This window comes from Lampetra planeri, chromosome 36 (assembly GCF_965212315.1).
Source record: "Lampetra planeri chromosome 36, kcLamPlan1.2.h2, whole genome shotgun sequence".
Lineage (NCBI taxonomy): Eukaryota > Metazoa > Chordata > Hyperoartia > Petromyzontiformes > Petromyzontidae > Lampetra > Lampetra planeri.
In genome coordinates this window covers 5,853,071-5,878,365 of record NC_136142.1, presented here as the reverse complement: position 1 = coordinate 5,878,365, position 25,295 = coordinate 5,853,071, and the positions used below count along the sequence as shown (strand labels likewise).

At 47.2% G+C, this 25,295-nt stretch overlaps 1 protein-coding gene across 1 annotated transcript; it reads right to left on the bottom strand.

The window, feature by feature from the left end:
• Positions 1 to 1,714: 1,714 nt before the first annotated feature.
• On the bottom strand, positions 1,715 to 23,702 carry LOC144730730 (uncharacterized). Its single transcript, XM_078611445.1, has 11 exons — positions 23,285 to 23,702; positions 18,416 to 20,031; positions 16,948 to 17,054; positions 15,365 to 15,519; positions 13,871 to 14,178; positions 12,252 to 12,573; positions 10,936 to 11,092; positions 9,656 to 9,941; positions 8,802 to 8,908; positions 6,671 to 8,252; positions 1,715 to 5,413 (listed from the first exon to the last, which is right to left on the bottom strand). The coding sequence occupies exons 2-11, from the start codon at positions 19,983 to 19,985 to the stop codon at positions 5,307 to 5,309; spliced, it is 4,701 nt and encodes a 1,566-aa protein (XP_078467571.1). The 5' UTR covers positions 19,986 to 20,031; positions 23,285 to 23,702; the 3' UTR covers positions 1,715 to 5,306.
• Between the last annotated feature and the right edge of the window lie 1,593 nt (positions 23,703 to 25,295).

Genomic DNA, 25,295 nt, shown 5'->3' with positions numbered 1-25,295 from the left:
TGTAACTGGGCACGGAAGTTGCTATGATAATGTGAGAGATTAGCATGATGTTAATGTGAGGAATTAGCATGTAACTGGGCACGGAAGTAGCTATGTGAGATTAGCATGATGTTAATGTGAAGAATTAGCATGTAACTGGGCACGGAAGTGGCATGTTGTATGTGCTGGCTCTCACTTCGCGTGTATAAATCATAAATAATAATTCACTGTGGAACTAAAACATTTTTTGTTCCTGGGTAGTGTTATTTTCCAATTGCTTATGCCTCAAAAGTACAGAAATTGATATTATTCCCCACAAACTTTGCTTTTGTAAAATCATGCAATATCCTATAACACGCATTACCAAATACACACCATTGCTCGTCTATTGGAACCAGGGCTCTTCTACATGACCCAAAGTATTCTCATAATTACTAGACGCACTTCGATCCCCAAAATGGAGGTTCGTCTGATAACCGGGTAGGCAGGTAGGGGTACGACCAGAACGAGTGGTGAGCGATAGCGTAACGGGTAGCTAGTTGCCCTATGAACCTGGCTTCCCACTTATGGGCAACATCAACAACCATGATCTGTATGGGTCCTGGGCCTCCCCTTGGGCGACCCAACCTCAAATGTGTAAACATTGCCACTGAAGAGACAAAGGCGGACCCAGGCGTGGCGTTGGCCACCCTAATGGCACTTGCCCCAAAAGTTTAAGGCTATACCGGGGACCTTTGCCTTTTTGACCGTGATTGTACATCTTTTTAAATACCTATCACAAGTTTTTTTTTTTGGGGGGGGGGGGGGGGGTTCGTCTTATTTTCTGAAGCGTTATTTTTATCCAAAGAATAACATTTGGATGCAGGTAGCGTGTGGTGGGAAAAAAAGTGAGTTCACTGAATTATTCCAAGACGTCTCTGCCATCGTGGACGAGTAAGAACAATCTCTCTGGTGTAAGCCACTCCGACAGCAGTGGCGAGCGGTGTCACAAGAGCGAACATCCATGCGGATCTCACGGGAGGCAACGCAAACGGCCCGTGTACGTGCACCAGCCTTGTATGTTGAACTTCTTTCGCACCGTACGTAGTCAACCGTGATAATCGCAGGTGCGGGTCATGGGATGTACTACTATACTTCACCACGCCGGTCATCGCGGACTGCAGGCAGCAGACGTGGGACCAAAGAAGTACAACTAAGTCTTCTTGGTTCTTTCGGTAAAGTCACGTAGAATGGAAATAATAAAATTAAACATAAATAAAAATAAAACATAATTCTCACGACGTTTCGGCCACAACGCAAGCAGCCATCCTCAGGTGAACAACAGGTCTGTCTTCTCGACAGACCTGTTCTTCACCTGACGGCTGCTTGCGTTGTCTTCTCGACACTCTGTCTTCTCGACAGACCTGTTCTTCACCTGAGGACGGCTGCTTGCGTTGTGGCCGAAACTTCGTGAGAATTATTTTGTTTTATTTTTATTATTTTATTATTTCCATTCTACGTGACTTTACCGAAAAAACCAAGAAGATGAATCTCTGCAGTCACGAAAGCTTTAAATCGAAAAGTACAACGAAGATTTGCGTGCTCTGCCCTCTTGCTGCCCCACAAGCTGTCACTGCAGCAGCCTTGTCACGTTCATCGGTTACACATCCGAGGACTGATGCAGGCTAAAAACCCAGCTTAGCTTTTGTCGAGATCGGACGCAATCCGAATTGATTGTCAGAGGCATAATTGCAGGGCACATGCCTGCGTCATGTGTGCAAGTTTAATCAAATTGTGCGAAACACCGTGAGTGGTAAACACTGTGAAACTTAGCAACGCAAGAACCATACAAAAAACACATCAACAACAAACAAATGCACAGTGCAGACAGATGCTATGCGGAATTCCTCAATTAGGTGAACTCAGAAGCCCTTATCGGGGATTATAGGTTTCAATTTACATATATTTTTTCTCCGATATGAGAATTTCACATGAAAGATTCAAAATTATTGTAAATAGTTTTGTTACGTAAAATATGCTATTTAAAAAATATATAATTTGGTAGAGTTTTCTTGTTTTGGACCATTTACTTTAATAATTTTACCAATTACTGCCCTCCTCCGTGGATCAGAGCACCTCTTTGCTGCTACTGCTGCTAACTGAATGTCGATTCCCCTTACAACAGGCATGGGGGAAGCTTTAATTACTCAGGCCTGAATAGGACTGGCGTGTCACATATTATGAACACACGTGTTATCAGAAAACAATGCAAAACATAACCCGCATCTCATATAAACAGGCACTTGGCAAGACAGAATTAACCGAGTGAGATCAAATGAGACACACATGTGTTGCTAGGTCTAGTAAGTATCCAATTAACAAAACAAACTCACTCGTCAATATAACTACATTAAAATAAAATATCTAAATATAACATTTTAAAAAAAAAGCACTTCATGTAGTTTTCCTTTTCATAAGGCAGTTATTATTCACGAATGCGTTGAGTTATTTGTGCTTGTGCACCAGTGTCAAAGCATCGTCACCAAGTAATTAGCACGGCCAAAATTCTCGCGGTCACGGATAAAGCGAGTTTTCAGGCCTTCGGAGTGGTTGGTCTCGTGCCCACAGACCCTGTGAAATACAATGTAGTCAACGGACTCGTATATTCCCCACCAAAGCTATAGGTCCTATACTCTGCAGCGAATTTTCAGTGCAGGCTTTACATCCCCTGGTTAGTCGAAAGGCAATCGCCTCAATGGAAATGACTCTTACAACACAAGGGGGTGAGGGGCTGCAAAAGGAAATGCCTACAACCTTGCAACGCTACGTTTTCCTCATGCGTTTACGCAGGTTTTTAAATCCCCTCTCAATCACCTCCAATCTAATGGCGATGTGTGCAGTCCACATCCCCTGCGAACGACAAAGCAGTTCGTTGGTTTGATAAATCTCAGTAACCCCGCTAGAGGCCACTTTCAACCGAAGTTAACAGAACCTACACTTGCATTATAATCGCAATCATACGTGTGTCTGTGGCACTTAACCACTGACCTGTGAGTCATTGCATACGTAGTGTTTCATGTCAAGTTAGTGACCGTTATATTCTTAGTTCTTTTGGTAAAGTCACGTAGGTAAAAAATTAAATTAAAATTAATAAAAATAAAACAATAAAATCACGACGTTTCGTCACAGCCAGATTTGCTGCTTCACTTGATGCAGCAAATCTGGCTGTGACGGTCCCACCTGCTGACGGAGACTTGTGTTGCCTCCGAAACGTCGTGATTTTATTATTTTATTTTTATTAATTTTAATTTAATTTTTTACCTACGTGACTTTAACCGAAAGAACTAAGAGTATGATTCCTTGCAGTCACGAAAGCTTCTAATCTAGAATTAGTGACCGTTATTTTCAAGTGTAAAATTTGTGTTGACGTTGATGATCAAAAATGTAAAAAAATTGTACTGTCATTATTTACCCAGGGAGTTCACACCGAGACCCAGGAGTTTTTTCACGAGGGTTGCGGATTAATCGGGACGTTTTGCCAGTTCCATTAATAAGTGCTTAGGTTCATGCGGGACAAAACTGTCGTGCCCGGAGAAGAAAAATCATGCATACAAGGGGGTGAACATGAATGAACATGCTCCAGAACAGATACACCTTATTTGTGTGATATTTCTCTAACTGCATCACCTCACCACTAGAGCATAAAAATCCAAAACTTGCATCATATTACACACGTATTATTTGGAATGAATCCCAACATGACAGCAGGTTTATGCACAAACACAGAGATCGTGAAAAAAATGTTTTCCTCATCTACCTTAATTACATGAATAGATGTAAAATAAACAGCAAAATATTCATTCCATTTTGCTTCTATACATCTGGTGTACTCTTGTTAACGCTGGCTGCGCGGAATGATTTTTGTCCACAATACGTTTAAATGTGAATCAGCATTGTATGATGAAAATTATAATAATGATGTTCTTTAATTACCCTTGTAAAGCCTTGCTGAGTCTCAAGACCTGTGTTCATGCACTGGGAGGAGGTGTGACCCAATTTCATTCCGCTTGAGTTTGGCTTCGTAAGGGCGGAAACTGAAGAACTCAGAAAAAAAATCCACGGCGCATTCGAGGGGGTGACACTCAAAACTCAACAAAGATCATTTTTATCCACGGATAAACTCAAAACTTTTCAATCCATCTGTGGATCAAATAAATGTTGTGTTATGCCATCTTTGTAATATTTAATATTTGGGAAAACACACAAAGCGCGACGTTACGAGGTTTCATAACGCCGCGATAACGTTTTGTGACATGGAAAACGTTGTCCAGTATCCAGTATCCAAGATCCCTTTCCCAAATCACCACCCTCAAAAAAGAATCCACATTGATCTACAATCTACAATCAATGCTCCCCAATATTACACTTTCCCACATGTAACATTCAATTTGGCTGGACCCCTGAAAACAACCAATCTTCACATCAGGGGTTTTCACTGTACCCCAGAATCAAACAAACTCCAATATGAGCCACACGTCATGGGACTAAACTACTGCAACAGAAATGCACGAGTGCCACCAAGACTCCCAGCTGTGCACTTCAGGGGCACCGATCAGTGCTTCTCAACTCCAGTCCTCGCAACTGCCCCCCCACCCACCTCCACACTCCGGTTTTTCGTGATTTTTTTCATTCGTAGACCAAGTACAGCCACTGTGCACTGCATGTGATCTTGCTGCGGTGTAACGTGTGACGGTTTGATCTCCCGCCCCACTCCGTGCGGAAGCTGAAATGGGTAGGTTTAAATTTCGATTTAAAGCTTTCGTGACTGCAGGGACTCATCTTCTTGGTTCTTTCGGTAAAGTCACGTAGAATGGAAGTAATAAAATAATAAAAATAAAAACATAATAAAATAATTATCACGACAGAGTCTGTCTTCTCGACAGACCTGTTCTTCACCTGAGGACGGCTGCTTGCGCTGTGGCCGAAACGTCGTGAGAATAATTTTATTGTTTTATTTTTTATTATTTTATTATTTCCATTCTACGTGACTTTACCGAAAAAACCAAGAAGATGGGTAGGTTTATTAAATTGCTCCCTCCGCCCCCCACCTCCTCGCCTCTATCCACCCAATTGGGTGGACTTATGGCGAGTGTGGAAGAGGAAGTTATTGATGGGGCTGCCACCCGTTACCACCGTTTCACACTGCACGAATCTGATGGTAATCACGAAAGCTGTACCGTGAGGGGGTCGCGAGGACTGGCGTTGAGAAACATGGCACGACCTCATGAGTCGCGAGGTGAGTACCGTGTAATTGGTCTAAAGGGAAAAAGGAAATAAAACATAACAAATTAAAATTGGGGCTTTGGTGAAGTGGAACTGCATGATTCTCTGTTCTCCTCGTGCACGAGGGCCGCTTGATCGAGATCTTCCTCCCTCCCCGTGGAGTCTTGGGTACCTGTAGACAAACCGTCAAAGTTTCTGCAAACCCATCTATCTCACGTGTCAACACCTATAACGACAAGGACAATCATTTACAGCCCCTGTTAATCAACTGGGTGGAGGATGACCTCCCTATTACGCTGGTCAATGCGGGTTTGGTAATATGCCACGCACCACTGATGTTAGCCGTGCACTGGCAATTTAATTGAAGGTGATGAGCGCCAGCAGCGCAAGGCCCTGCTGGTTCTAGGCCAGCACCAGGGTGGCCGCCTGTGGCAGGCGGCAGCACGGGGAGCCACCCCTGCCAGTCCAGCACACGAAATACTCTCCCCTGCGTGGACGTCCAGCAGAGGTCGCAAACGGGTACCCGATACCCGTACCCTACCCGATACCCGGCTACCCGTACCCGGCCGGGTACGGGTACGGGTAGCCATTTGCGACCCTGGTGTGGCCGGGTACGGGTAGGCCGTGAGTCACTGGTGAATAACCGTTTGTCACTCATTTCCCAACGTCTTGTCTCTCTCACAAATCAAGTTCCTAGAATCAACCCACCCGCGCCTGCAACGTGGCTTCATCCCAGAGGTCACAATCAGGTACCCGATACCCGTACCCTACCCGTACCCGGCCGGGTACGGGTAGGGTACGGCAGGGTACGGGTACCCGTTTGCGACCCTGGTGCGACCGGGTACGGGTACGCCGTGAGTCACTGGTGAGTAACCGTTTGTCACTCATTTTGGGTAGGGTACAGGTACGGGTAGGGAACGGGTACCCGTACCTGGCCGGGTACGGGTAGCCATTTGCGACCCTGGTGTGGCCGGGTACGGGTAGGCCGTGAGTCACTGGTGAATAACCGTTTGTCACTCATTTCCCAACGTCTTGTCTCTCTCACAAATCAAGTTCCTAGAATCAACCCACCCGCGCCTGCAACGTGGCTTCATCCCAGAGGTCACAATCAGGTACCCGATACCCGTACCCTACCCGTACCCGGCCGGGTACGGGTAGGGTACGGCAGGGTACGGGTACCCGTTTGCGACCCTGGTGCGACCGGGTACGGGTACGCCGTGAGTCACTGGTGAGTAACCGTTTGTCACTCATTTTGGGTAGGGTACAGGTACGGGTAGGGAACGGGTACCCGTACCTGGCCGGGTACGGGTATCCATTTGCGACCCTGGTGCGGCCGGGTACGGGTAAGGAATCAAAACCCGTTTGCGACCTCTGCAGTTGCTACAGCCACAATGTATTTCACATCGCACACCGGCACCGGCATCCTCACCTGAACTGTCGCTGCAGGACCCGAGCGACCTCCCGCACTGTCCCGTCAATTTGGTGCCGTCGTCCTGAAAATCCATCGCGTCAATCGCCGTGAACGCGATTCTCTCCACCAGCATTTCCCCCGCGCACTTCGGTTCGCCGTCATCAACGCCGTGCTCTCCGTCGGATGGGCACGGGCGATCGGTGCTCGAGCCGAGAGGCGAGCAAGGCCAGGCAGGGCGGCCATCCATGCCGTCGTCCGGTGCAAAGTGGCGCTCGCTAGAACCGGCGGGGGCTGCGCCGCTGGCGCTCACGTACTGGCTGCCCGTCAAGTTCCCAGAGTGCCCTACGTAGTCCGACACGGGGTTACCGCCGGTCACGTGATCCTTGGACATCTGGCGAGGAGGGAGGCAGCTACCAGAGCCACTGCAGTCTGCTGGTTGGTAGTAGAACTGAGAAGCGGAGGTGGCGGTGGAGCTTGCCGGGAGCTCCTGCCACGTGAAGGCACTACCACCACCGCCGCCATCTCCACCACTCAAGGTGCATTGTGTGGGCTCCGCTAGTCCCACAGCACAGGAAGTGGACACCGCCAGCCCAGGGGATTTCACGGCGGTGTCGCACCTGGGATTGAACTGCGTAGCCTCGTACTGCAATGTGCCGGGACCCTGCTCGTCAGCGGTGCTCAAGAAATACGTGCCATAGATGAGAGGGGTCGGGCTCGACAACAGCCGCTGGCCGTGTCGGAACGCGTGCGTGGGGTGAGCCGACTGCACGGACACGGGCAGAGGGCTGCGGCTGCCCGAGTGGTTCACTTGTAAAGTGTGGCTAAATGGGGTCGCGTTGTTGGGTACGGCCGAGTGTTGAAGGAAAGCAGAGTGGTTGTAGTTGAAAGAAGGCCGAGGGAGGGTGGGGTGGTGACAGTGAACGGGGTGACTGAGGTGGGCCGAGTGGTTCGGTTGAGCAGCGTTATTGCCGTGGACCGAGTGGCCAAATTTCGGGACATTGTTATACAGGACAGGCTGGTTCGAGACGGGCTTATAATTATAGGTGTGCGGATGCCTGCAGCCGACGGAATAATTCAGACAATCTGTGTTTTCATGTTTGAGAGCGTGATTAGCAAGGCACGAGCGGTTGAAGTGGGTTAAGTAGCTCAGCTGGCCTGCTTGGCTAACCAGGGGCGCGTGACCGATGTCCGCCCTGTGGCCGGCGTAAAACGAGTGCCCAGAGTCAGCGGAGTGGCCCACGTTGGCTGGGAGAATCGGGAGGGCCACGTGATTTGCCGAGAAGGTGAGCGGCTGACCAAAGTGGCTGCTGTTGTCACCGTACGAGCTGTATGCAGCATTTCCGAGCGGGTAAGTGCCAGCTTCGAGGGCAGCAGCCTGTGCAGCCTCCATGCCACCTTGGCCACTGTCCATGGTGAGATAGAACCCATTTGGGACTCCGCTATGCACCACCTCCGGCCCATCACAGTCGTCGATTTGACTGTGGACGGCTGTCCCATAGCCGCTGTGGAGCTGCTGTAGGGCAGTCAGCGTGTAGCCAGGCAGGTAGGACTGCGTAAGCAGGTCCCTCCCGGCCGGTATTCCGTAAGACTTGAGGTGCGTCTGCGTGAATGCACGAAGACAAAGACAGAGATCCCCCATGTAGGCTTAACAGACAATGGGGCAAGTGCTATTAGTGAGCACCTGTGCAGGCTCACGAGGGGGTGGGTTTCCAGCCCCACGACTGGTCACCTTTGTTTACCAAGCTCCGATGTTTACGCACCGCACCAGGTACCTAAACCCAGGGGAAGCCCAGGAATGGTTCAAATATTCACTACTGTTAATGGTCGTGAACGGGAATCGAACTCAGATCGCCGGATTCGTAGCGCAGTGCGCTAACCGCTTCACCATCACTCCCCATGCACGCACGCACGCACACACATACACGTGGAGGGGAGGAGCAACCAGGGGATTGCACAAATTATATCCAGGATGCTCGTGATGTAATGGTTAACATACTGGACTTGTAATCGAGAGCTCGTCCGTTCGATCTCCCAGCAGTGGATTGACGTGTACATATATGGAGAGATTCATCGGTTGCAGGTTATTTTGATTGACGAACATTTTTTTAAGTAGCGATGATGCCTAGCAGAGCAGGGCTAGCCCACATACCTGTGTGCGCAGCCCATCGCTAAATCCAGCATTGTCACTGTTCGCTTTGTGTTGAAACAGCAGCTCAGAAGTGGACCCAGTCTTGTACATGGAGTCTTGCTGCAAAGCTGAATTGAGCGAGAATGCAAAGTGTTGTTGGTCACACTGTAGGCACAGGCTGTGCACTCCCAATCCAAACCATGCTAAACATCCCTCAAGCTTACATCAATATTGATGATTATCATGATGATGCTGATGGATTGCATTGATGATTCATCCTATTATCCACACCTTTGCACAGATGAGAGGTCATTGACCTGGAGGAAAAACTCATCCCATCACTCACATGTAACCACGGATAATCGTGGCTAACCGCAGATAACTGTGCATAACCATGCAGCGTGCCACGGCAGGTAGCAATACCACCTCAGGTCACGCCAGAGGTCGCAACCGGGTACCCGATACCCGTACCCTACCCGATACCCGGCTACCCGTACCCGGCCGGATACGGGTACGGGTACCCGTTTGCGACCCTGGTGCGGCCGGGTACGGGTAGGCCGTGAGTCACTGGTGAGTAACCGTTTGTCACTCATTTCCCAACGTCTTGTCTCTTCTCACAATTCAAGTTACTAGAATCAACCCACCCGCGCCTGCAACATGGCTTCATCCCAGAGGTCGCAATCGGGTACCCGTACCCTACCCGATACCCGGCCGGGTACGGGTAGCCGGGTATCGGGTAGGGTACGGGTACCCAATTGCGACCCTGGTGCGGCCGGGTACGGGTAAGGAATCAAAACCCGTTTGCGACCTCTGGGTCACGCCACTGCTTGCTTGTCGATTGTACCGCCACAGGGTGGTGGGGCATGCTTACTTACTTGAGTAGTATTGCTGCTGCTGCTGCTGCAAGGGCGATTGACGCAACTGTTGCTGGTTTCGCGAGTCCTGCGTGGACGCCAGCTGGCAGTGACTCCTGGCGCCGCTGGCCGACAAAGACATTACGCTGTCCGGTGGCTGGCTGTGGCTGTGGAGGTAGACCTGGCTGTTGGCTGGGAAGGGCGGCATGCCGAGGCTCGGCGGGAAGGAAGGGAAGCAAGCGGTGCAGCAGTAGTGCATGGGCAGTCCCTGTCCTTTCATGTAGGGCAGCGGCGGTGGTACCCCGTGCTGGTAGGGAACACACGGTGACTCTCAACTCACAGAGATTAAATCCAACAACTTTCACTTGCAATGCGCCCATAACGTAACACGTTATCTCAGAGCACAGAATTACATAACGGAGAATGGGAGGGAACGGGACAGACCAAGAAAGGAAAGGAGAGGAAGCATTCATATACTGCCAAGCCCTGGCCACTTCGCAGCCCCAAGCCAACCATATTTGGCATCACCCAGTGTGTTCCCATCCAAGTACAAACCAGCTTGAAAACCTGCTTAACTTTCAAGGTTAGACGATCAGGAATATTCTGTTTAATCGGTCGTGTAGGTCCTCCCTCATGCTGACATTTAATTGGGGGAGCAGTAGGGTAGTGTTTAGCAAACTGCACTCTAAGCCCAGTGATGTGAGTTTGATTCCCAGCGAGTGATATCTGAACTTGTCCTCCCAACCCACTGCCCCCCGTTCTACCCCGAAGTTTGACAAGTTTATACTTTAATATGGGACAAACATTAACCGTGTTAAATTTCGATTTAAAGCTTTCGTGACTGCAGGGATTCATCTTCTTGGTTCTTTCGGTAAAGTCACGTAGAAGGGAAATAATAAAATAATAAAAATAAAACATAAAATAATTCTCACGACGTTTCGGCCACAACGCAAGCAGCCGTCCTCAGGTGAAAAACCTCCTACACATTCCACAAGTAATGACTAATCCCATATCTGCATTTCCCATATGCTAAATTCCTCTTGATGTGCAAATTCTTTTGTCAAGGCGCTCTTCTCCCTCCAACCCAGCTTAAATATACGCTCCAAGCCTGGTGGTGTTTCATTCAGACGCTGTCTTTCCGACAGACCTGTTCTTCACCTGAGGACGGCTGCGTTGTGGCCGAAACGTCGTGAGAATTATTTTATTATTATTTCCCTTCTACGTGACTTTACCGAAAGAACCAAGAAGATTAACCGTGTTGGTCCTAACGGCCTGCTCAGGATGTGCAGCGTGCTGGATACCTCTGCGCTAGCTGGTGGCACGTGCTCCCCTGCGTAGTCCACGCTGTTTGTGATGACGCTGCCTCGCGATTTGGCCAGCAATGTGTGCGGGTGGACGAAGCTAACTCCACTGGGCCTTGCTTCCACCTCCTCCTGTTTGTCCTCCCAGAAGGCATTCCTGCACAAGGTAAAAAGTAAGATAGATGCAACAGTCATTCAACTGTTACTCTAAGAACGCAATACAATTACAAGGCCAATGTGGCAATGACATTATCGTGACACGGAGCGATGATATGGCCCGTCGGGAATGTCATTCGCCGCTTGTTTCAGAGTTTTGTGGTTCAAATCCGGCAGGCCACCCTGGTTAATACTGTGCTTGTATTAAACGTAATACATGTGCTGTTTGCTTCACAGTGGACGTTCAAGATCCCATGAAGTTATTCACACATTAAGTGCCAGCATCATGGTCCAACTTAAAAAAATTACCTGCAAATTACTCGATTAAGATTTTACACAACCACCTTGCCCCCGACAGTGAAAACTACTGAAGATTAGGTCTGTGAAATGTAGCACCTTCACGACAGCCTTGCATTCGAAGATTGCTGCTAATACTAAATGTACCAAAGTATTAACAGATTATAATTACCGGTGACAGTCACGCACAAAGGAAATCTATAACAATGGGTATGGTTTGCAACATCAGTTAGATTGTCAACCTCCTTGTCCAACTGCAACAAGATTGTCTATGATCATGTGAGTAAACATTGGCCACATCGCCACGATACATCCTTCGCAGTTGAAGTTAAAGATTTGTAAAACTCAGGACACGTGTATAGAATCACACGTGGATTAGAAATCATACGCGAGTTAAGAGATATCACATTGTCTTGACTGTTGATAAAAGTGGGTTTTGGGCATGATACGTCGCAAAGAAGGGGATGACAATAACCGATGGTCTAGACCATGGGTCGGCAACCTACGGCTCCGGAGCCGCATGCGGCTCTTTACGGGCTGCTTCTTGACGATATGTACGTATGTACAGTATGTACTCAGATGCATTGCGGCTCTTGAAATACTGAATTTTGTACCGAATTGGAAAGAAATGGCTCTTCTTGTTATTTTGGTTGCCGACCCCTGGTCTAGACTAATGACCGAGCAGTAGCCAAAGGAGGGAACCCACCCAAAAATAATCACTGCAGAGGAACAATGTGGATTTCAGTATCACAGGAACCACGAGGGATGGGGATGTCGTGGGCGCGGCCTTTATCCAAAAGTCAGCAGACCATGGCTGGTGATGATGCCGACTCACGAGTTTTCTTTACTGTGCCCCAACTCACCTTTGGACACTGCCAACGTTGCAGGGGATCGCAGGCGCGTGCTCCGGTCCGTTCTGCTCCAGCGGCACGGCGTGGGTTGCAGGCATGTGTAGCGGCAAGTTGGCGCTGCGCTTGATCAACGGTGGGCTCATCAACTGCAGCGGCGGGGCGGCTGTGGCCATCGATGTGGCGTTGGCGAGGCCGGAACACCAATTGGCTACGCTGCGCGGCTCTTTGGGGAGCGTTGTGCCTGCCGTGCCGCCGTCACTACCATCACTGCACTGTGGTCGTGGTGGTGGTGGTGGTGGAGACGTCCTTTTCATCTCTGTCCCAAGCTCCAATCCTAGCGGGCGGAGAACAAACCACGGCACAGCGTCGTATGATTCTCGTTCCTTGTCTGGACAAAATACAATTGTGGTTGTAGGACTAGGATTTTTGCCTTTTGCGTCATGCACATTTGGACGTATGCACAGTAGTCCCTCGCTTCACGTTTTTAATCTGTTCCACGAAAACTGTTAACCGAAATAACTGTTAATCGAATTCACTTATGAATTGCCCGATGATGCTGGATGCAATTACAAGCGAAACGTCATACTCAAATTGTAAATGTTGTGGTTTCACACTTCAACATACCGGTGGGCTAAAGCAGTGAACTATTTGTCTTTTGTCAACGTGACACTTTTTTACTGATTGGCCGTGTCGGGTGGTGGAGGGTTACGACACATTTATAAATAACGCGATCTAAACCCAAAAACGTTGATTATGAAAAATCACTGAGTCTGCAAGAGAGCTGTTTCCACTATCAAAACAGAAAACAATGTAAACAAATCCAGTGGAGGTCTAAATACTCAAAATATTAACATTAGCCGAAACCATGGGGTCCTATGGGAGCCGAAACGTTCCCCGAAAAACCGATGTCACTGTTTCCCAAGGGACTACAGTATGTTGAACTTCTTTCGTACCGTACGTAACCAACTGTGCTAATCGGAAATGTGGGGGTAGGACAAACTAAACACAAAAAGCAGTTCTAAAAAAATTAGTTTTCAACCTAGATTTAAAAGTGCATCGCTCCAGTGGCTTCCTAATATCGGAAGAGCGTTCCAGACGGTCCCAGAAGCACATCTGAAAACGCACGATGCAGTTACCGCCATTGTTCAATGAGCAGCCCAAAGCCGCTGCTGCTACGAGAATGACCAGAGTTCACGTGATGGTTTATGCTCCTTGACAGGATCACATTGTGCCCATTATGATATTTTTTTCAAATTTGAAACATGCAGCACCCTGTCACCACGTGGCATATAAAGGTGCTTTCCAATGCAACTGGACCTCTAGCATATTGCGGTTCACAAGTAAAAGGTAAAACGTTAAAGGTCCAGCCGAGCAAGTACTTCCTCACGCCACCGCTGGCAGATGGCCCTCCATGAGAGAGAGTTCTAGACAGCGCATGCAGAGACTATTTGACCCACTCCTCTACGCTGGCCAGACATCTTGGCAGAGGTGAGAGTACTCAGACTTTACCCCTCTACGTGGACCTGCCAATCAATTAATTGAGGTGCACCCATTGTACCGTTATGATATTGCACGTAAAAACCGGGACCTTGTCTGACTTGTGCGATCGCCGCTTTGGTGTGCACACCCACCCGGCGTGCAGACGAAGCTGCAGTACGTTCCGGACAGAGGCGGCGGCGGCGGTACCGAGAGGGCAGCGGTTGCGCAAGGCAGGCTCGACGTGGGCAGCTGGGGGCCACTGCTACCCACCGGCGCTGGTGACGCGGCACAAGCGACTCCCCCATCGGGGGTTTGCAAACGCAGCCCGCGGAAACCCGGGGGGGCACAGCCAACGTCAGCCGGCATGGACCGCGGCGGCTGGGTCATAGGGCGAGGCGGCTGCTGGAATACGAAGGTCGCGGGACATTGAGACGCTGAGCCCGGTTCTTCCTGTGGAAGGCTGCCGTAGAGAAAACAGACAAGATACACGCTAGAGTTGTTAAACCCGCTTTTCTTTCATTACTGGCAACCACATTGTGAACTATGTAAAAATGGTTTCTGGTTGTGCTGTACATACAGCAATGTATAACAAAAAACATTAATGTGCAACCCTGTGTGTTTGTGTCTGTTTGTCACCTTATATGCGGTGTAATGGCAAGCACAATTGACTTCCTACACAGAGTGGTTAGATCCAGTCTCCCGGCTCAGCAATTGCAACAATGGGGGAAGTTTCTGAAATATGCTCGCCTCTGTCCACCATGCAGAACAATGGGCACTCCACAGATCGTCAATTGGCAGGTCTCCTGCGGTGGTGTAAAGTTTGTTGGTATGCTCAGGTCCTCTCAACATGTCTCGTCAGCGTGGGGGAGTAGAATACAAATAACTTCTCAAGAGGCCCTTAAGCCAGCAAGCAAGCAATCAACTGCAGCCCTGTCATAGGCAGAGGTAATTTGAGAAGGCTGCTTGCTGGCCAATCAGAGTCGCACGCGCCGTGCGGAGTGTATGTCTGCGAGTACCACTAGTGCGTTTATTCGGAGTGTTCCACAGGAAACGCTTGCCGGCTCCTGCCTCTTGGAACCGGCAATACGAACGCTTGCCGGCTTACCGTCTCTCGTTAAGCAACCCGAGTATATACGAGGGACACGTTGCCATTGTTTTGGTTAAATCTGAAGCAGTGTCATATGGCATCATTGCTTCTTAGTGTGCCACCCCTGACCCACCCCCCCCACCCTCGGCTAGGGGGAGTTCCAGACTAGTGAGGCGAGGGGCACCTCCCTAGTCTGGAACTCCCTTCCCCCCCAGCCGTTTGTGCTGTCAACTCCCTGCCCCTGCTCAAATCCAAGCTCAAGATTTGTGTTCTTTCTTTCCTCTGCATACGACCCACTGCTGCTTTCTATAAATAAAAAAAATCCCCACTCCTCTGCTTCTGTACGAATCTTGAGATGCGGTCTCATGTAGATGCTCTGTGGATCCACGATGTTTTGATTGTATTCTAAACTCGTACAGAAACCCAGACTCGCGCAAGAAACCCCACAGACTCGCATAGTGACCGACACCAAGATGAGGTCGTGTTTAAAGGCTATATAAATCCACATCGTTACGTATAATTAAACTGTAATGTGAATGCAAAAACACCAATGACGTACCGGCTAATTGTGGTGGTGGCCGTGATGGTAGTTTTGGCTATGGTGGTGGTGGTTGCCGTGGCTCCGATGGTACGTGGGGGTTTCTTGACGTCCACGGCCTGCGCTTTCTGCCGCTGCAGCTTCCGTAACTTGGCTCGTCGGTTCTGGAACCACACCTTCACGAAGCGCCGCACCATAATTTGTGTAAAAAAAATTGCAGGGTCCAACAAATGAATCGGCAGTGTATGTCTTATCAATGGTATATTAGCAGACAGATGGAGTATGGAGCCGTGTACACGTCAATACCCTGCTGACAGGTCGAACTGCAACCTCTTGATTACACCTACAGTGTCATAACCGCTACACCACTGTGGCAGCTGCCTTCAAATCCCAATGAAAAAGAAAAACATGTTTTGTATATTGCTAGACATGTTTATATGCGAGGAAAAATCGGTAACCGTTTTTTTTCATTCGGTTACCGGTCCGTTATCAGTGCCTACCTTATTACAAACCAATTCAGACCTTACTGGTCACCCTATGACCTTATAAATCTCAACATTCAACCTACAGTCCCATCACAAGAGAGAAACACAAACAAATTGACGAAAAAAATTTGCCCAAATTGAAACGGCTGTACGCCGTATGGAACTGAAAACTCAATTTCCCTTTACAAGAATACGGGTAAACCATATAGGTTGACAGGTATGCGGTCCTGAATCGATTTTAACCACCTTATACTTTACTGAATAGTAACTGCTATAGAAATTGTGAGACCCTGCTCTAGAAATTGTGAGTTCCAGCAGTTGTTTTATGATGTTCGGGGGTTTCAATGGTGTTTGTTTCATCCTTTTACAATGCTTTTTATATTTAGAATATTAAGAACCAATGTTATATGCAAATGGGAACGTTTTCTTAAAGGAACAGAGCTTTTTTTTTATTTAAAGCTTTCGTGACTGCAGGGATTTATCGTCTTGATTCTTTCAGTAAAGTCACGTAGAAGGGAAATAATAAAATAATAAACATAAAAATCATAAAATAAAATTCTCACGACGTTTCGGTCACAACACAAGCAGCCGTCCTCAGGTGAAGACAGAGCTGTCTGAAAGACAGCGCTCCAATGAACACTGCTAAGCTTGGCAGCGTATTTTAAGCTGGGTGGGAGGAGAAGAGCGCCTTGACAAAGGAGTTTACATATCAACAGAAGAATTTAGCATTGAATAAGCTGTGTTAATGTGAGAGAATTAGCAGGATGTTAAAGTCAGAAATTAGCATGTACATGCCAAGGAGCTCTTCTCCTCCCACCCAGCTTAAAATACGCTGCCAAGCTTAGCGGTGTTCATTGGAGCGCCGTCTTTCAGACAGCTTTGTCTTCACCTGAGGACGGCTGCTTGTGTTGTGGCCGAAACGTCGTGAAAATTTTATTTTATGTTTTAAGTTTATTATTTTATTATTTCCCTTCTACGCGACTTTGCCGAAAGAACCAAGAAGATGAACAGAGCTTTGTTTAGAATCCACATATACGGGGAACCCCACTCCTGAAATATCCCAATCGAGGACACGCTGGACACAATGATCATGATAATGGATTGAAGGTCAGCGTTTACCACGACTCGCTGTGGTGAGACTTCGATAGCAGAGGCGATGAAGAGGCGTCGCTCATGGTCAGGGTAGCAGTCTTCCTGGAACACCTTCTCCAACTTATCCAGCTGACCTACACTCGGAAAAGACAAATATCCCCTGTATAGCCTTTAACAGACTGTTGGGCAAAGTGCTGTTAACGAGCACCGATGAAGGCCGGTACGGCACACGAGGTGAGTGGCCATACTATGCCCGGCCACCTTTGTCTCCCCAGCGATGATAATTAAACACACCGCACCACATACTTATTTAAAGCTGGGTTGACCTAGGGGAGACCCACCCGCACTGGGCAGTGTGAAACATGACAAGACCATTGGGAGTGAAATGTATTCTTACTTTTTAAATCCTTTATATTAAGTTCACTTGCTTGCTTGCGCGCTTACGACCGTGCAAATCTTTCGGTCGTTTTTTAACCGACTTCCCGTGATCCAATCGAGCTGACATTTTGCACACAGACTCGTTGTGCGTGACAATTTATTTTCGTGAAAATTTTTTAAAAATTTTTTCCACTTTTTAGGGAATTTTTTTTTTTTCATATTTAATTTAAAATACCAATGTGATAAAAATGAAACTCTTACTCAAGAAAAACAGAAATGAATAATAAAATAAAACCGATGCCACGCATATAAAGGATTTATAGTGAAAAACTTTGTTTTTACGGGTTAATTTTTTAGACAGATAGTTTTGCCTACAGCTCCAAAATCAGGGATTGAGAGCCTCTTTCTTTATAAGGGCAGAATAGGACTCTCAAATACATACCTTTGGCATCAATCTTGACTTAAAGCTTTCGTGACTGCAGGAACTCATATTCTTTGGGTCTTTCGGTAAAGTCACGTAGATAGGTTCAAAGAAAACAACACAAGCGGTCGTCCTCAGAAAAAGGGGGTTAGCCTCTAAAGGCAAACTGTTTATAAAGGTTTGAAATGGGCGTAGCCCAAGTGTCATCAGCATGGGTGGGGCCGCTAATGTTAATGTAAGTGATGGTACTCGTAGAGGACAACCACGGCACTGGTAGTTGGCTTCCACCAATAAAGGGCTACTGCTAGTGATGATGGTAGAAGTGGGCAGTGATGGTCCCGGTGGTGGGCTTCCATTAATTAAAGGATTGCCAGGTCTAAAATGGAAACATCATAGCCAGTTATGACTTAAACTGGTTGATAATGTCCTTCCAGTGATTGCTGAGTTTGTACCCATCTTCTCGGTTGAAATTGTGCCTATGTCTGTATATATGGATGGCTATATATATGGATGGCTTCATGAACGAATTTTTGTTGATAGCCAGTGGCTATCAACAAAGATATAACTTTATCGAAAGACCAAAAGAATACCTTTGGCATATCACACATTTACAGACACTTTAGTCACTTCTGTCATTTCAAAATGCCCTAGAGGTTCCCCACCCTTGCCCTCGCCAATTCATTCTGTTCCACGTACACTGAGTGTAGAGGGTCCTGATTTTTTTCTTCGGAGGCTCAGAAACTGCAGGCTCGGTCCAAACCTCCAAACCTCTGCGGGAATGACCCGAGCATTCTTCAGCGGGCATAAGCGGGCATGGAAACATTGGCTGGCTCGAGGGTGCGGGGAGACCGGGTGGAAGAGTTGGGGGGTGGCACTGCACCGGCTGTTTCCAGAACTCCTCCTGAAGCCGCTGGTGCTGCTGACTCATGTCGTGCGTGCAGTACGAGGACTCTATGTTGAGTCCCGAGTGTTTGCACTCTGCCAGGTTGACTGGAGGAAGGGTGTGGCCTGTGTTCCGCTTGTCCTGAAAGTTGTACACCGCGGAGGCATCTGAGAAGGCTTGCGCCCTAATAGCGTTCACCTTTTGATGCACGGACTGCGACTCGTGGTGCAATTTGATCTTGAGCACCTCCCGAGTGAGCACGGCTTGACAGGCGGCACTGCTGCTACTGCTGCAGCAAGGCTGTACCGGCTCCGAGCAGGCGCTGCCGTAAAGTGGAGAACCGTGCTGACTTGTTTGCTCAGACTCTGTGGATGTGATGGAGACTCGACTGTCAATCGCGTCCCGTTCCGTCTCCAAATTCCACCGGAGTTCACCCACTCGCATCCCGCCGCACGGTGCCGAGACGGATGAGGAATCAAAAATTCCACCGCTAACTTCTTTGGTGACGCTCCAATACATTTTGTCGGTGTTGTTGTTCTTGAAGAGAGATGTTTTTTGGGAAGCATCGACCAAGTTGTCCAAAGCAACAGGGTCATGGCCACGGTCATCGACTGCTCCATCGTTTTTATCGACGACGTTAGATTTGCCCGCGTGTTGATCAAGAGAATCTCTGATCACCACTTGAATAATCATGTCCGCGGGGTTCTGCCTGTGCTGCGTCTCGTTGCTGGGAAACACGTCGTGCTCCAAGTGCTGATATACGTCCGATCCTTCAGAATCGCGAGGAGACATGGGATCATTCAAGAGCACTATGTTCATATTCTCACACCCCTCAGGATCGGCCTCACTGTGCAGGACGTTTTCTGAAAACGAGAAAATAATTTTACCCGACTCCATCAAAGCACCTTCTTCGGTTGCGTTCTCATTGTTGACAGCCTTCGCAGGACGTCCCCCAAAAGGTGACGATAATCTCTCAGCAGAGGCAGTCTCATCCTTCTGAAGGGCTTCTTCCTCAAGGTCATCTTCGGAACACAATAAAGTCTTATCTCCAATCGACTCTATAGTAGAGCATTCACCACCATCGTCTGTCTGATCCAAGTCGTCAGCAGTGCCTTGGGTGGCCTGCAGAGTTCCACATGGCCCAGCACTGTGAGTGTCCACACCCTCCAAATCATCACACTGGAGATGCTCCTCCTTGTCCAAATCATCACAATGGATATCCTCCTCCCCCTCCTCTTCCTTCTTCATGCAAATTTCTTCCACATAAATGGGATGCTCGGGTATCTGGAGACACGTATCCAAATCGCTACAGCATCTCTTGTCTCTCCTTCGATCAGGGATGGCACGCTTTTGACCGCTTCTGTTATTCTCTGGGAGATCCATCGCTTGAAATTTACAACATTTTTTTTTAATTCTCTGTTTGCAAAGACTGTTAGGAAAGAAAACAGAAGAATTAGTCAACAGCTTCAACATCATGATAATTGTTTTTCTACCCTTTTATCTGGCAACAAAACTGACACCTTTTTTTTACAAAGAGTCATGTTTGCATACACCACAATACCTGCAGTCGGAATGCAAACAAAAAACATAACTCTGATAATGTATGCACTGTCCTTGAAGTTGATTGGTCCACACCCGAGACAGCTTTCCTTAGAGCCTAGTCTCACATGGTGTTGGACCAGATGCAGAGCCGGCCCAGCCACTAAGCGACCCTTGCAATTGCAAAGGGCCCCGTGGCCAGCAGAGGGCCCCCTAGAGTCACTGCTAGCGAGTGGGTGAAAAAAATCATACATCAAAGGGGCCTCCAACCAAATTTTGCTTAGGGCCCCCAAAGGTCTAGGGCCGGTTCTGACCAGATGACGCCAAAAGGCGCACAACTCAAAGACAATGCACCATCAGATTATGAGAGCTCGGGGTAAGCATTTACACCATTGGAACCTCATTTACCAGTAGAAAAATATGATAGTTTTTTTACCCTTTTATCTTGCATTCCGACTGTAGGTATTGTAGTCTATGCAAACATGACTCCTTGTAAAAAAAGGTGTCAGTTTTGTTGCCAGATAAAAGGGTAAAAAAACAATTATCATATTTTTCTACTGGCAAATGAGGTTCCAATAGCTTCAACATCAATTTGAAATATGACAGCTTCTACAACTGTACTACTATTGATTTGGTGAAACTGGGAAAATATTTGTTTAGGTAGGCGCCTTTGCAAACAACGCATTCGATTCCACGAAGGTCATTGAGAAAAGTTCAACATGAACACACGGTACACGAGCTAAGGAAAAATAATGGAAAAATGCACACAAGTCAGAAGCATATAACATTGTACAGGTGCAGGCCTTTGCCAATCAAGTGCTGGCAGATGGGCTTCCCCATTCCACGTGGGTCGCAGTGCTTATTTGACCACACTTGACCATGTGTGCCCTATTGGTGTAGGTGAGGGGAGGCACAGTTATACGGTACAACAGTGGATGCTACTGCATTGCCCTTGTGCTGCTGGTAACATAGTCGCCAGCAGTCGACAACACCTTTTTGGTGCATGGGTGGTTGTGTGGATTAAAGGCTCAAACCCAGCCTTGTTAACTAGATCTGACCAGATCGGGCGCATTGCAGGTGATTTGGTCACAGGTGTCATACTAACATGATGCATATACAGTATTAAATACATTATTTCGTGAATATTTTTTCTGTGCAATTAAGGGATATTGTCTGAAACGTCGTATATATATTATTTTTTGCACATTCCAATATTATTGGCGAATGTGTTGAGTTTTTAGTGGGATCTCTGCAATGTTCTAATAAATTTCGATTTAAAGCTTTCGTGACCGCAGGGATTCATTTTCTTGGTTCTTTCGGTAAAGTCACGTAGAATTGAAATAATAAAATAATAAAAATAAAACATAATAAAATAGAATAAAGTTTAGCTGGAAGCATATTATATTTTTGACGACATAGAATTGTAATGTATTACTTACTGTTAGTAGCTCAGCTTATTGGAGAGTATATTTAGTATACTGATGATACTATGTAGTTTATACTTTAGTTGTTTACGTGGTGTTTTAGTTACTACAGCTACATACTAATAACATTCCTTCCCTTTATTAATCCCCTCCCTTTGATGCTAATCCTGCATAATGCACGGGCATAATGACTTTAAACCCCCCGCCAAACCTCCTACGCATTTCACAAGTAGTACTAATCGCATATCTGCATTTCCCATAAATATGCTACATTCCTCTTGATATGCAAATTATTTTGTCAAGGCGCCCTTCCCCCCTCCATCCCAGCTTAAATAGTCGCTCCAAGCCTGGAGTGTGTCATTCAGACTCTGTCTTCTCGACAGACCTGTTCTTCACTTGAGGACGGCTGCTTGCGTTGTGGCCGAAACGTCGTAAGAATAATTTTATGTTTTATTTTTATTATTTTATTATTTCCCTTCTACGTGACTTTACCGAAAGAACCAAGAAAATGTTCTGATACTTCATGAAAGCTCTACGCGTGGCACAATGCTAATTTGCTTCTCACAGATTCCACTTTCCAATGTTTTAGAGAATCATATCAAAGCTGAACATTACAGAATGCATTCAATAACTTGGAACGTCAAAGACAAAACAACGCAGGCAACATTGGCATGTTGTGGTCCAAACGCCATTTGCTGCATGTGAACATCTTCAGTAAAATTATTAAGGAACGACAAAGGAGGGAATGGAAATCGAGAGGACCATCGTGGAGATGGAGCAATGATATCAGCTTAAGAGCAGGAGCCAGAGGGTTTCTGGCATATTAGAAAGTAGATTAACACCGAGGTAAATAACTGCAGATGTCTTAGTATTTGACAAGTAATGGATTGTGCCATATTATAAAGAAGATTAACACCGAGGTAAATAACTGCAGATACTGGAACTCATTGAAGACTTCCTCCATATAAGATATTTAGCGATGCATTTATGTAAGTGGTTAATACAAGTAGCTGATGTGGCAACGTAATTATTAAACGAGGTTATTGCATAAGCGACAATATTGGCCATTTAAAGATACAGATTTTTTCTTAAACTCCGTAAACTTTGACAATCTTAGGGGTCTGGGCCTACGGCCCAACTGTTGAAACCGAAGCCTGCGTTAAACAAAATGTAAAAATAATTGCGACGGAAATTAATTAGCAATCTAGGACAAGACAGTGAATGCTTATAAATTAAGGCTTCAAATGAGGAACATTCACAATCTCTGGTTTAAACGATTAAAATCAAAACGACGGCGAGATTAACCACACGCAGTAGTTAGAAGGCCATTATGGGGAGAGGGCCCCTACCAACAACAATAACAACACCTTTGATGATTGCTAATTGTGCTCAACAAAGTCCTCGACGAGAAGTGTTGGCGACAGAGGTTCAATAACGTAAAGTTAATTTGATTACAAATCGGTTATCCAACTCCTCGGCTCTCCACCATGGCGCACGTGGGACCACGTGGCACGGATCCGACATTTAATAACACAAACAATAGCACGCACATACAACAACAATAACCTTTGCTTTAAACGAATATAATCCACCAAAAAACTTTTTTTAAATGCCCCCCCCCCCCCATATAAATTAATACGTTGCAAGTCACGAGTACACTTTAACCAAATTATCGAATTAATTGAGCAATTTCCTGTTGTTAAAAAACCCGATACGTACACTGCCCGAAAATTGTAGCTTGAAGGCAACCCTCCTCTGGGTGCTGACGAGCCACTCCCACGACACAAACAAATTTACATTGCTGTTAAGAGGCCCTCAGCCAATCATCACCAAGTTAAAGCTTTGCTTCCATCTCTCGCCGCCCTCCTCTGTGTGTGTGAATATCAACTGGATCTCCTAAAAGCCCTCTGATGACACCGTGTGAAACTTGAATTTTCAGGTCCATGTACGGCGTACAGCCATTTCAATTGGGGGCAACAGCAATGTTTTTTGTGTTTTTGCCTTGTGATTGTGACTTTGTCGGATTGAACGTTGAGATTTATAAGAGCACGTGGTGACCAAGAAGGTCTGAATTGGTCTGTAATAAGTAGGCAGCCCTGATAAGGGGTTGATAGGTATGCCAGCCTCAAATGAGTACCTGGTGCGATGTGTAAACATCGCCACTGGGGAGACAAAGGCGGCCGGGCGAGGTGTTAGCCAGCCACACTCCCCCCATGTACCTCGCTAAGAGCACTTTGCCCCAACAGTCTGTTTAGGCTACACGGGGGATCTTTGTCTTTGCAGATCGATTGGCCAAAATCACCAAGGAATGTGCCCCATCTGGTCAGATCTCAGAAGCTGAGCAGGTTGTGTGTGGAGGGGGGGGGCTGGATATTGGTGGGATGGGGCTGCTTTTAAAAGCATCGAAACAATGTGTTGCAAAGTAATGAAAAAATAGGAATAAATGTACCCTCTCTGGCAATAAAACATGTTAAGATAAATTGGAGGGTTTGCCGTGCTTGTTTGTTCCACACTTAACTTCTAATTTAGCAATCTTTGGAAGAACGTAATCAAGCAGGCTATGCGTTAACTGTGTGCTAACCGACTCTGTTGCATTGCATTACACTTCCTAATTTTACTGGTAGGAACCTCCTGGTTACACCAGCCCACAGGGGATTATTGTGTCCGTCCGTCGTGCAGGGAGGGGCTGGGTGGGGAGGGAGGGGCTGGGTGGGGAGGGGAGGGTGGAGAGGGGCTGTGTGGGCTGGGTGGGAAGGGGAGGGTGGGGAGGGGCTGGGTTGGGAGGGTGGGGAGGGTGGGGAGGGGCTGGGTGGGGAGGGTGGGGCTGGGTGGGGGGTGGGAGGGTGGGGCTGGGTGGGGAGGGGCTGGTCACCCCGTGGTGCCCTTATAAAACTCAACGTTTAACCTACTCACGCCGGCTTGTGCCCGCCCTCACAGTCGGGCATATTGGCGGAATACACCACGCCGCCGTTGACCCTGGCCATTGACCGAGCAACCCAACGTTCCTACCAGCTCCCTCCGCAGGAATGTGTTTGTGATGTTCACTCAAATATTTAGTTCCAAGCGGGCTCGACAATTTTTTTGAGCATTTGGCTGCTATGAATTTCCCACCTGATAAGCCACTTCATTGGGCTATCATTTATGGCCAGGTCGTTTCTGAAAAAGAGCTAGAGAGCTCAGTGGGTCTTACCTGGTCAAATAAAAAAATATAAAAAGAGTTTTGTGTGCCAATTTTAAGATTTTCACTCCATATAGATCTCGAGAATCACGGACATCGATCGCTCTCTGGCACGAAAAGAATGTGCAGAGTCGAGAATTCCAACCACTCTGCCACAGCAGAGCCACTCACTGTGACAGCAACACAGACATTCACCGCGGGATGGAGTGGGGCACGAGCCGATGAACTTGGCAACCCGAGTTCGTCAATGGCCGTTCCCAACTCAACACATTTGTTGCTACACTGTGGTCTTAAAAGGAAAACAAGTATAACCCGTAAAAACAAAGCTTTTCACTATAAATCCTTTATATGCGTGGCGGTTAGAGTCCTCTCGTCCTCTGGCTTGAGATGGCTGTCACCTATGGGTCAGATGATTGCATGGCACCATTATGCAATTGGTAATTAAATATAATATTTTTGTCCTAAAAAGTGTAAAATTTTGGAAAAATTTTTCACGAACATTAATTGTCACGCACAACGAGTCTGTGTGCAAAATGTCAGCTCGATTGGATC